Source organism: Mesitornis unicolor, unplaced genomic scaffold, assembly GCF_000695765.1.
Source record: "Mesitornis unicolor isolate BGI_N332 unplaced genomic scaffold, ASM69576v1 scaffold5929, whole genome shotgun sequence".
NCBI classification, from domain to species: Eukaryota; Metazoa; Chordata; class Aves; order Mesitornithiformes; family Mesitornithidae; genus Mesitornis; species Mesitornis unicolor.
The window spans coordinates 32,399-45,796 of NW_010209125.1; the positions used below are offsets into that span (position 1 = coordinate 32,399).

Sequence of the window (13,398 nt, forward strand, 5' to 3'; positions counted from 1 at the left end):
CAGGGACATTTCTTTCTTAACTTTTACTTGCTAGATTTACTAGAGTAATTCAAAGAGAAGGCCCCTGGCTTGCACAGGTGAGCAGTATCTCAGTACTACTCAGTACTGCCATCACACTGCCTATATGTACAGATGTAAAGTCTTGACAGGTTTGATGGTGGTGGCATTTTGTTGGTTTTGGGGTTTTGTTGTTGTTTTTTCTTTGGAGGGGGGAAGCAGGAAAGAGCACAGAAGCTTTGCATTCACCTGTCCACATGCTTAGGTTTTGGGGGTTTTTTTTGGGTGGCAGTATTTCTGTTTTCTTTTGCTACTTTTTTTAAAATGCAGTTGTATTTCTTACCATCTTAGCACTGAAATGGCCATGAGCAAGCTCTCCTACAAAAGTCAGCTTCTTGGGTTGTGATGTCTGAAGAAGATGCTTTTTCACTCCTTCGATGGCTCTCATATAATCTTCCAACAGCCTGTGAATGAAAATCATTCCCAGTTGGCTCGCATACACGCGGTAAGAACACATTTAATCACAGCTGATGTTCAGCACAATCCTTTTGGAAACAGTTATTTCAGTCTAAAGAACAGTATTTAATGAAATGTGAAAGCTGACAGAAAGACCCCAAAGTCACCATCAACTGGACATTAGTTATCACTACCACATAGCAACATTGGGGTTACTTTTCAAGTACACCCTAAATTTAAGTATTAAAGAAAACATACCCCCAACACTGTTTCTCAGCAGTAACCAGGTTTTATTTCAGGAACCTTAGAAGTACAGTAATTCAGATCACAGAAAATCCAGGCTGGTAAAGACCTCTTGGAGGTCTCTACTTCAACCCTCTGCTCTGAAGCAGACTGAATTAGACTGGGTTGCCTGAGGGCTTATCCGAGGAGTTTTTAGTAACACCATCCAAAGATGGAAATTCAATGACTTTGAGCAAGACTTTCCAACGTTTGACCAGTGTCGTTGGGAAACATGGTCTCAAAGTACTTAACGGGAACTTCCCTTGTTTCAAAGTGCTTTTTCGTGGAAAAATCCCTGCTGAGTGATTCTGGTTTGAGGCTCACAAAATGCCATCGTTCATGGTCCCAAATACAATGGTTCTTCATTTATAGTGAGGAATGGCTTGGAAAAAGCAGCAATGCAAAATTTCTTTGTAGAGATGCACCTGCTCTGATAGAAAGTAACACCAAAGAGGGGTACCTTGTCCCTCTGTATGCATTAAACCCCTTGACATGAATAAGTCCAACATAAATTGCCTAGAAGCAGACAAAAACTGCATGGATTTTTTGCCTTGTTTTGAAGGAAACCTTCTTTTCCGAAATCTCCAATTCCTCTGCTCCTTGCAAACAATCTCTTCCACTTAACCAGTGCAGATAAGGGAAACACAGAGACCTAAAGCAAAGTTTACAGAAACATTGAACTTCAATCTCTTCTTCTTTCTAAGTTACTCCTTACAGACTAAATCTCCCACCTCAACCACCTTGTAGGACTCACACAGACACCACTGGTGAAATGAATTACCATCAGTATCTCACAGGTGTCTAATTCTACTTCATATCTACAGCAAAGACTTAATTCTCTTCTGTCCGTAACACTCCATGTCTGATGTGTTGAGGAAGAGAAGTTAAGCCTAAGTTTCATGCTGTTTTTACACCAAGTTACCACAGGTCCTCTTGCTTGCTTTTAAAAGCTGTGATATTTTCAGCTGACTGCTGGGCACAAACACTATTTTTCTTTAAGCAGCTACACTCTTCTGTCTGTAACACTCCTGATGTCTGCTGTGCTGAGGAAGAGAAGTTTTCTCAGGAGACTAAGCCTAAGTCTCATGTTGTTTCTACACCAAGTTACCACAGGTCTTCTTGGTCGCTTTTAAAAGCTGTGATATTTTCAGCTGACTGCTGGGCACAAACACTATTTTTCTTTAAGCAGCTACACCAGAAAGTTCCACAGCTCGCATAATTCTCACACTGATACGAGAAGTGGAAAGGACTTACTCGTTCTCTTTTTTCCCACCCTGAATCCATTGCTTGAGTAAATACTCATAGTAGCTGTCAGCTCTGGCTCCCAGAGTATAGACACCCAAGTGAGTGAACTGCCCACTATTGGTGTTTATGAACATAGGCACTAGTCCATCATTTTTCCCTGAGAGGGTGTGAACATGCTTCATCACCTCATCTACAGCTTTCTAGAAGAAAGAAAACAGAAAATATAGAAAATATAAATTACAGGCATAAATGATGCACAGTAACTTCAGGCTAATAGCAAATCTCTAACTGTTCTTCCTCAAGTCAGCATCAGGGACATAAAATTCTGCTTGTGCAATGCATAAAATAGGGGATTTCAAACTTTCTAACTCTCAAAACATAATGTTCTGGGGACATTTAAGTACTCTGAAATAATTATAACTATTTTCTTTCATTCAAGTAAGCCATCACTATGGCACGGAACAATGATCTGACTGACTTACATCTGCAAATTAGAAGTCCAGCTAAAATAACAGCTACATGAATCATGCAATAGCTAAACCTTTAAATAACTGCACTCTTCAAAACTCCAGCTGTGGACAGAGTTTAAAACAACACTGCCAAACAAAAATAGGAGTGAAAAATATTATTTTCCCTGGAATAATTTTTATTTCAGCTAACTTCTCCTTATACTGTGACCAGCTGTCAGACTCTTTATCTAGTGAGTCATGTTTTAGTTCCCTGGATGGCAACACCAAGGTTTTGTTGTTTTTAGATAACGGCATCAAGAATCCACACAGAATTATAGCAGCATTAAGCAAGGCACAGCTTCACAGTCTCGTTTAGCTTAATTTTTTTTTCAAAATGTGCTAACCCAGTGTCAAACAAAAACGTCAGTGATAAAAACTGGGAGGGCTGGGGGTGGATGGCCACGGTGTTTGGTTCTGTTGTGGTTTGGTTTTGCTGTTTGTTGGGGTTTTTGGTTGGTTCGTTTGGTTTTGGTTTTTTGTGGGGGTGTTTCTGTTGTTTTGTGTTTTCTGTCTCAGACAGAAAAATAATTACTCAACTACTACTTTCTGATATTTAAGAAAATAATTGGAATTACTGGAATTACTTTTGTTTCTTTTCCTTCCCTCAGCTGGAGTTTCACAACTCATTTCATATCACTTAAGAGACTACAGAGACCAGGTGCATTGATGGAGAGTCAGTGGTGGTGCTGTAGAGAGGTAGAAAAAGAGAAAAACATCGACCCTTTCTTCCATACCTGGAATTTCTCATCTCCAGTGAGACGAGAGAGCTCCCTAAACTCCAGCTGAATGCTGGTCACCTCTGCCACAGTGCTGTCAGACGTCCAGCGAGGCGGATGTGCAGTGCCTCGGCCAATGTTGACATCAGAATATGGTATCTTGGAGGGGGTCTTGAATGCTGGCATAAGCCTGTTCCCAATGTCTTTCTAAAGAAAACCCAAGAGCACAGGACACAACAACAAACGAAACAAAAAATGAATATACACACACCCTTTAAAATAGCAGCTTAATTTTAGATGGTGCAAGAAAGCGAAGAATTAAAAAGGGTCATGGGTTTATTCATTTCTAATGAGTACACAGTTTCTACTTTGTTCCCAGTACTGCATGCCTCATTTGAGTCTGCAGTCCCTATGCAACATGACATAACTCCATAGTCATTGACTGCATGTAGCTAATCTAAAGAGGCAGCTGATGATGTTAAGACACACAAAAAGGGCAACAAAAGACAACTACTCCTCTTTTCCAACCATTTATTTCCTCTTTTGTTTCATGAACTATACAGTTAGCTCTCCATCAACAGAAGAGCAAGCACATAAATACCTGATAAAAAACAGCAGGGCTCTGAGGTTATCCAGAGAGCAAACAGAAGCACAGGCTTTAAAAAATTAATGGCAAATCCCTTTCCCACCACTTTAAATATGAGATTGTTAATAACCAGCAACATTTAACTTTCCCATTAATCTCTGCCCAATATGGAATCTCTAATATATGGAATCTATAATCTAATGCATTTGTAAGAGCAGTCACTCACAGCTTTTTCCAGGAAGAGGCTGTCTCCAGAGAGATGGTAGGTGCTCAGCAGGCCCCCCAGGATACGAATAGTGCTCTCGAAGAGGTTCACATCCACATTCTTATCAAATACTAAATCGTTTGCTACCCATTTTCTTGCTTCTTCAAACTCTGCAAAGCATAAGAGGTAGTTTAGTTATGAACTTCTGGCATGTTCCAACAACTAGACATTAGTACTCCATAGATCCATGACAGTTACTGCCTGCAGAGATCATAATTTTGATGGAAAACTAAAATGAAGAGCACATGCTGGGAGAAGTTTGACTACCATTGGCTTAACTGTTATTCAGCATGCACCACAGATCCATACGGACAGAAAAACCCAGGAAAAAAGTTTCCAGTAGTCTAAAAAAAGAAGAAATGGAGGAATTTTTTATTAAAATAGTCTAAAAATTGAGAACTTTTAAGTCCATCAATTTGACTGGTCAGACAATTAGCTCCACTGCAACAAGAGCCTTCTGAATTTTTTAATTAAATCTTTTAATCCCAAAGCTGTTATCTACCAAGATAACAGGTAACATTTTCAGTTAACAGTCACAGGGAGTGGAGCATCTCCTGCTGAGGAGCAGCTGAGGGAGCTGGGGCTCTTGAGCTTGGAGCAGAGGAGCCTGAGGGGTGCCCTCATTCCTGGGGATCCATTGGGAAAGGGCAGTGTCAGGAGGAAGGAGCCAGGCTCTGCTCTGGGATGGCCAATGGCAGGACAAGGGGCAATGGTCCCAAGCTGGAGCACAGGAGGTTCAAGCTGAAGATGAGGCCAAAGTTTGTGAGTGTGAGGGTTATGGAGAATGGCCCAGGCTGCCCAGAGAGGTTGTGGAGTCTCCTTGTCTGGAGACCCCCAAAGCCCTGGCCGTGTTCCTGTGTGACTGCTCTGGTGATCCTGCTCTTGCAGGGGTTGCACTGGGGGAGCTTTCCAGGTCCCTTCCAACTCCTGGTATTTCGTGATTCTGTGGATGCTGGGCAGACTGAGAACTACCACAGAAAAATCTCCACTGTCAGCTGTCAGCACTATCTACAGTACAAAAGACAAGTCTGCTTTCACAGAAGCGTTAGAATTCATCAGCTTCTAGAAGACCGGCAACCTCAAACAGAGCTTTCATTTATGTAATATTTGCTATTCAGAGGAAACCTCAGGAGCTTTCTAATGCAATCAGCAAAAGACGAGCTATAAAATATGAAGAAGCCTTCCCCAACAGCCCATTTTCAACACATCTAAATTACTAATAATTTATTTTAAAAGCTCTATGCAGTTCATAATCAATTTTTAATGGAAAAAAAAGCAGCACGCTGTCATCTGGAATAAACTTCAAGATAGCCTGCTCAGGCTGAGAGCTGCAGACACACAATATGGAGCTTTTGTCTGATTTAATATTTTGCACAAACTTCAAACGTAGAAATGACAGAGCCACAGAAGACCTTGACTGTTTACTGTCCCCTCACTAGCAGCTCTGTTCTCCCTACCTTGACACAACTTGTTTGATAAAAGTTTACAGCAGTGGCTGTCTACCAAGGTTAAAGAGATGCAGTTCCAGAAATTTTTTAAATACCACTAAAAAAACCCTGTACCACAACAAAAAAAAACACAAAACCAAGCAACATCTACTGTTAAATATTGATTAAGCAGGTTTTTTGCAACAGAATTACAGAATTTTTGGCTTAGTTTTTGAAATCCAATTGAAAGTTTTCTAACATAGTCACTTCCAGAATAACTGGGGAAAAAATACAGAGCAGTTGAAGAAGGAGGTATCGAATGCTCTGCTCCCCATCCATTGACTCCTTACAGAAACAACCTTCTTAAATCCAGATATGAAGCATTAGGAGTGATAAAACACAGCCTGGGAGCTCACAGGCCAATTGCCCAAGGCTGATGGGTAGAAAGCCTGCAGTGGCTGCGTAACAGCACAAAGGCAGCATGAGTCTTCTGGTACAGGAACAAAAATCAGGAGGTTTATTAATGCATTCTGGAGTTTCTAGCAGATGTATCTACTGTTACATCTAAAACAGGGCATTATTTTAGAGAGAAAATATTGAGAAAGAAGAAAATTACCTTCTTTCAAGCCTAAAATCCACATGGTATCCAAGGCATCAATTAAGGTAAGCCCAAGTCCAAACCACTCACTATAGGACTTGGACAAAGGCTTCAGCTCATCGTGGCCCCAGGCAAAACTCTTGTACCCTTTCCAGGCATGGCGGAAGGCTTCGATCACAGCCAGCTGACGTTCATTTATGGGCACTGCAAAAGGAAAACAGCACCTTGCTCAAGACTTCTGCAGGGGAGCTACGCAGCCATATCAGATACCATTTTGCTGCATTCTACCCAAAATAAACTTTCTCCCAAACTAAATGATCAGTGTAATGGAAGAACAATCTTCAGTTTATTCTTTCAGCACAGCTTTCGGTCTGAGGAATAACCAGTCAGTGTTTCTGGACAGCAATTCAGCCAGGTGGAAACAGCAATCTCTCCCTGGCAAAAAAAATAAAGTCACTTCTGCAAATAAAACATTAAAATTATCGCATGCACAGTTGTTAGATGAGTATCGCCATAGCTCAACGGCCTGAAAATCAGGAAATGCAGAATTAAGATAACTTAAATCAACTGTAATCAACTGTAATTCAGCTTAACAATAATGCTGAATGTTTAACAAAATCTGCAGCTAATTTACCAAATCCCATTTTTAATTCATCTTCCCTTTCTAATTCATTGGTTTCTGCTAAATTTAAAATCAGTTATACAAAATGATTACTCCAGAACTTTTCATTTAATACAAAAAAGGAAGAAAATTCCTATTTTCCATCTTGGGCACAGCCATGTCTTTTTCCATGGTCCTACTGAAATTTTTGCTTGCAAATCACCATAAAGTTGAGCTTATGTTAACACAAACAATGTGAAAAATTTCAAGCCCGTTAGCTGAAATTTAGCAAAATTATAAACAAAGAAAGATTTCTAGAGTGGGAAACATCGAGCAGCGTAACTAAGCCCACATATGTTAAGCTAGCACAGGCCAAATATCTCACATTGCACCATGCCACGTTTATCGTGTCAGAGCTTCCTTGTATGAACCCAGAAAGCAGAAGAACAGGTTCTTTACTCCACAAGGACAGCAACTGCAAAAACAACTTCTACAGCTTTCTGGTGAGCTCAGAAATAGTTCAGCTGAATTCAGAGACACAGTCACTTCCTTTGTATTTGTGGAACAAAAGGAAGCTGCCCCTTTCCAGCCCTCTCTGTTCAGCCCGTCCTTTCCTGGAGAAAAGACAGGAACATCTGCCTCTTCCCAGAGGCCGTTTCAAACCTTTGTCACTAAACTTTGTTTTCAAATTCTGAAGGCTGATAAGCACGAAGGCTGTCACGTGGAATAAGGACACTGAAAGGCTTGGATGTTGAAGGCAAATAATCTTTCCTTTGTTTCCTTTAATTTAAATAAATAAATAAATTAGATGTGCACGGGGAAGAACTGAACAACTCCAATCATAAAAGCGAGCAGAAATAAAGGCTTCATTAACTCTGTTTACCAGGGTCTTTCTGGTCTTCAGCTTCCACGGATGAAGGTTTTTCTGGTTCCCTTATTTTACTAGACGGAGGTTCAGTGCTTTGGTCAGGTTCTATCACTGCTCCTCTCCAGCTGCAAATACAAGGGATTGTAATTAAGACTTAGATAACAGAAAATCATGCCAACAAATGAGACTTATTTCTGCATTCCCTTTTCCTCATGATACTTCGATAAAACAGGAGTTGGACTTTGAAGCGAGGATCAAAATAAACACGTTAATTTTTCTGTTCAAAGAAAGTTAGTTACACCAGATGAATTTTACTGGATTAAGAAACGTGTCTCACAGGCTCATGGAATTTCATTCAATGTCTTGGCAATGGAATTTAATAAAGCACTTCTAAAAAGAATTAAAACACCTGAGACTGCTGCATTTGAAGTATTCTGTTATCTACCGGTTCTGAAATGATCACAGGAGCCACTAACACTAAATACTACCACATAAATGATGATCATAAAAAAATCATGACTGAGCACAAAGCATTAGCCACTTAAAGTGCTTTACTATCAAGGGGTTCATAAATCTTCCCCACCACCACAGATGCATAAATCAGTTTCTACTGGTTTTTTATTAAGAATCTCCTGAAGAAAAAGACTTTCAGAATGGACTTCAAGTCAAGCCAAGTTCATACCAATATCAAACAATCTCGACCACACTGTTCAATATATAGATATGATACCTTCAAATTTGTGATATGCCTCCTAAGGGAACCAGGCTTACAGGACCTTAAAATTCGTATTATTTACAGTCAGCATACCTTATGACTGACATAAACCCCATCATTTAATTTCTTACTTTCAATCTTCAAATTTGTAACAAGTCTTTGCTAAGTTTTCCTGTTCACACACTTAACTCTATGAGTTATAGCATAAGTGGAAGCACAAGAATAAAATGCTTCAAGTCATTCTGAGAGATTTCAGACAATACCAACAGCCAAAATGCTGATGCAGGCACAGTCCTGATGCTACGATCAGCTCCGTTGTGCCAGGACTGAAAAGGATACAAACATTCTATACAAAAAACCAAGCCTAGTGCTCCAAATCTTATGAACCTCTGCTGAACTTGCAGTACTCTTCTCTAGATCCAATTACAGCCCTTCAGTTAGATGTCAATCAATAATATCTTAGGGAATAACTTGGTATAAATATAATCACAGCAGCATAGACTCTCTGTAAAAGATATTACTAAATCCCCATAAGGGATCCTGTACAGTTACATACACACAACTACAGACATGTCTACAGCTTCTGCCAGTTCAAGTTCGCCTCACTGTGTTTAGTGGCATCACACCCTTACTCAACACTGACACTGAGGTAACCTTCCCAGTCTGGCCCAGGGCAAAGGCACAAGTGACAGATTCTTCGTACTGATATCGGTACATTAATATTTACTAGAAAACAAATGGCGGAGATGTACAGAGACTGAGAATTCTCCAGAGCACTGAGAGTGTCTAAATGCATTCAAAATATAGACAGCCTCAGAGGGCTCCAAATCCTCTGCTGCTCTACGATGCAAACAACAAACAAACCAACCAAAACAAATACAAAAACAACAACAACAAAAAAAACAACCCAGAAAAGCTGCACATTCACCAAAATTAAATAAATCAGCCTAGCAATACCAACAGGTGTTGGGCAGACCTGAGAACAGATATATGCAAGGGAAGAAATCAACCTCAGACACAGGCAACAAAATGCCCTTACAATTTCCACTGCAATGGATCCAATGGATCTCGGTGGTTGGGGTTGCACTGTAACTTGCTGGAAACATTTCTACCTGATGACGGATTTCTCTGTTTTCTCTTCTTTGTCAGCCTGCACCGGCTCTTCCACAACCCTGCTGGCATCCTGTCGGCCCTTCAGCCTCGCATCCCTCCGTGGTGGCCTGATCTGAACATTGGAAGGACCACGCCGAACATGAGGTGGTTTTGGTGGCTTCTGGGAAAACGAAGGAAAAAAAAAAATGTGTTCAGTATGTTGCTCTGAACAGAAGGTATGCTAAAGACCTTGGGTTTTTGTTTGTTTCTTAAGTTTACACTGATAAATTACTTTTAAACTACCTCTACTGCTACCAGATTTAACACAATGCACTGCCAAAGGATTGTAAAGATACTTGAATTCATTTTACTAGGCACAGTAATTTTTTATTCGACTTACTACACAGTAATACTTGTACATTTGTGCATGATGAGGGATGTAATACAAAGTTTGATATTTATTAACTGGAAATCCCAACATTCACGACGTAAATCCATGAAGAGCACCGCAGTAACCAGTGTCCCTCTGCTCCTCCACACCACACAGGCAGCTCGTGTTTCTTTCCCATGGCAGCCTCCATAAACCCCACTATCAGCTGTTCTGGTTGCTGCTGTTTTTCAAGCTCCCAGAGAAGCTACTCCAGCCCAGCGGGACACTGACTGTGTCCTATGTCTCACATGCAGCCACGACTCTATTTAGGCTCCTCACAACAGCAAGAGTGACACCCAGAGCGCTCCAAGTCCAAATTAATCACAGCAGCAAAGTGGAGCCTCAAGTAATAGGTCACTGTGACCTGAAGTCCTGGCACTTCTAGATATATCAGTGATTAAGAAAGAGTATGCTGAACGCATAAATAAAAAAGGCAAAGCCAAGAAATACCAAACCAAAGCCCTTTCTGAGGGGAGAATTCCACCCAGAGCAGACTTCTGTTGCAAGTTATAATTCCTTTCTTCTCAACAACTGCTGGAACCAAGCGCTATTTGCAGCTTCCACAAACCCTTTGGTAGCTTTATAAATCTAATTTCTTCTCACAGTACCTGCGGTGAAAGCTCCAGGTAGTCTCCAACGTTGGCGTCTGCTTTCTGGGGTGCTGGCAGAACAGCCGGATTTGCCAGCTTTAATTCAGGAATTTCTGGTTCTGCTCTCTCATCATCCAACGATTTGTTTGTTAGACCTAGACAAACAAAACTGCTCAGCACAAGAAATCATTCAGGCTCCAGCTAGAAACCTGTAACAGACTGCTGCATTTCCATTCACAAAACACTGATAAACGCACACTAATTGTTAGATACAAAGTGGGTTTCGGTATTAACACTTTCTCTAATATTCAAGGAGGCTGTTAAAAGGCATGTGCTTTTTTTTTTGGAATTGCTATTATTTAGCTTCTCAATACAGGCAGTAAAATAATCTCAAAGGTAAATGCACCCTTGTATTGTAGACAAGATGGGAATTTCTAATCTGATGGACAATCAAAACCAAAAGAGGATTATCTTATTGTGCTGTTTAGGTTTGAGTTCTCAACATCTACATGAAACACAGTAATAAAAAAACTACTCACAGCCTCCAAATCTTAAAGAACTTAAACAAAATGTTGCTCTACTCAAGATAAACAATGAAAAAGCTTATGGAAACTATTTCTGATTAAGCAAAAATAAGTCACTGAAATAAGGCACACAAAATCATCTCACAGCTGTGCTTTAGTGGATACATCCAGTCACTGTCAATACAAATTAAAACCAGTTAGAAGAAGAACAATCTCTCACATATAACAGCATATTCCGATAACTCTGAGCTATACGAAACACCTACTTTTCCATGGCTCCCCCACGCTTGTGTATGAAATGACTCCACAGACTGCCAAGAAGGCAAACAGGAAGAGGATTACGCTCCGCTGTAGCCGAGACAGCTGCTTCCATTTCTTTAGGAGAGAAAATAAGTAAGAGGAAGAATATTGAGCACGACATTAAAAGCCTACTCAGCCAAAAAGAAACTTATCAGTTCCTTCTGAGCAAGGAACACAAAACTGAGTAGGTCTCATTTTATCCTTTGTTTCCAACTGCAGACACCTACTGCTTATTTTCTTTGATGATACAAAATAGAAATAACATGCTAGCATAAGGCACTGAGAGAAACAGAGCCACTTGCCAGAGTGGCCAAGCACTGAGATTCACAGGTAGCATCACCTACAGTGCGCTTCCACCTCAACCTGGGCGGGCTGACCCACTCCTCTGCCCAGATGTGAACTGGAAAATAAGCCAAAAGCCTCCTTCCTCCCTTCTGACAGAGTGGGGACTGCAGGACATACAGGGAAACTAAGGAACAGAAGGAGGTGGTAGGAAAACTAAAAGTGTTACTGCAGCAAAGAAGAAAGGCTCAAAATCAGATAAGCACCAATAAGTTACTGGACAAGAAGAGCCAGGGATCCTGCCTCAAACATACAAGGCACTGTCACACGGAACAGGTCCTGCCACCACAAATAAAGTCACCTGCACACAGCAACATGAACATGAAACAAACCAATGGAACAACAAACAAGACGAAACCACCCTGTTCTCGAGTTCAGTCCAGGGCAAAAACGTGGTTTTAGAACTGAAGTATATATAACAAAACCACTGAAAGTCACACAGCAAATGCTACATTAGCCTGAGAGAGAAGTTTCCTCCATTTAGAGGGAGAAAGAGAGCAGTTGGAGTTAAACATTAACTGCTAAATTACCATTTGTTTGTTCCCCAACAGTCCTATCAAAACTCACCAGAGCAGCATTTTGTTTCTAATTACTTGTTTCATCGTACAGAGAGGGTGCTTCAACGCCAATGGTACACTTGGGAGCAGCCTGCAGTTTCCTACAAAATCACTCTACGCTCCACAGCACTTCCCATCGTCCTCATCCTCCTAATAACAACCACAGGCTGCAAATGTTTTGGTGAAGAACCATCCCTGTGCTCACGCTGCCGAGCCCCACAGCACGCATTTCCTGTTTCCCTCCCATGCTGCTGACAGGACAGGAATCCCATGCAGCAATCCTGTACACCCTTTCCTATTCACACCACAAGATGCTGATCCCACATCTGCACAGTCAGCTGTGCCATCATCTCCCAGTTGCAGAAGGGTGCCTGAAAGCCAGCAGCCCTGCACGTCCTCAGGGTGGGACGGGGAAAGAGGCACTGCCTGTGGTGTCTGGGGATGGGTAGGAACGAGGTACAAGAATACAAAAGCGTACTCATCTCTATCTTACTTTGCTTTTTTCCCCACTGACAAAGATTAAGGATAAAAGGATGGGTGAAACATCTTCTGCCCCATCCACACATTTCCCCATGGCACAGCTGCCATACTGTGTCCTTAAACAAGTTCTTCATATCTTTCATCTGATCACCTGGAAAGCCTCTCTAGGTGGCTATAATTCATCCCCCATCTGCAACAAGGGTTATATTGTTCCCTTCCCTCCCAGCCTGCTTCTCCAGCTCAAGATTCCCACCTTGGTAAAGCCACCTGCCCACTCCCTACCCCACTTCCACAGAGCTCTGCTGCAGACCCCTCCTCTCACAAAGCAGAGCCTCCTAGGGCAGAGGACTGGGCTCCCCCTTCAAGCCCTAAAATAGGGGTTAAAGGCACCAAGCTCAAATCTCCCTACTCTCCACTCCTGCCCAGAGAGCACAGCGTTGTCTCCCAAATTCTCACTAGCAAAGGGCAGGACTCCCCTCAAACGCACACCGTACCCCTCTGCCCCAGCTTTGTTCACAAAAATTCAACCAGGATTTAGAACACCCTCAGCAGCCTGCGCTCCACAGGGCCCAGCGAGGCGAAGAGTTGCTGCTCGACACCACCCATCTGACAGTCTCCATCCCGAAGCCATCCCTCCCCAAAGCCCAGGACATCCTCATCGTCAAGTGTCCACAGCTTAGAGCCCTTCCCAGGTCGGAATGGGGCATCCCAAGCCAGGACCCCCAACACACAGCCTGGGTGCACTCAAGCCTCCCTCATCACCCACTCCCTACAGCCCAGCCCAACAGGGTCCCCTCATTGCCAGGTAGCCCCTGCAC

The 13,398-nt window shown here is 41.9% G+C and overlaps 1 protein-coding gene across 1 annotated transcript in view; it reads right to left on the bottom strand.

The window, feature by feature from the left end:
* MAN1B1 (mannosidase, alpha, class 1B, member 1) overlaps window positions 1-11,276 on the bottom strand; it is a gene marked incomplete at its 5' end in the record, with an annotated part of 13,757 nt that extends 2,481 nt beyond the window's left edge. The window contains 9 exons of the mRNA XM_010192768.1: window positions 341-461; window positions 1,990-2,180; window positions 3,224-3,412; window positions 4,018-4,166; window positions 6,100-6,285; window positions 7,566-7,675; window positions 9,378-9,538; window positions 10,396-10,532; window positions 11,168-11,276. Coding sequence (XP_010191070.1) covers window positions 341-461; window positions 1,990-2,180; window positions 3,224-3,412; window positions 4,018-4,166; window positions 6,100-6,285; window positions 7,566-7,675; window positions 9,378-9,538; window positions 10,396-10,532; window positions 11,168-11,276 — 1,353 coding nt within the window. The remainder of the gene's footprint in view (window positions 1-340; window positions 462-1,989; window positions 2,181-3,223; window positions 3,413-4,017; window positions 4,167-6,099; window positions 6,286-7,565; window positions 7,676-9,377; window positions 9,539-10,395; window positions 10,533-11,167) is intronic.
* Window positions 11,277-13,398: the final 2,122 nt, after the last annotated feature.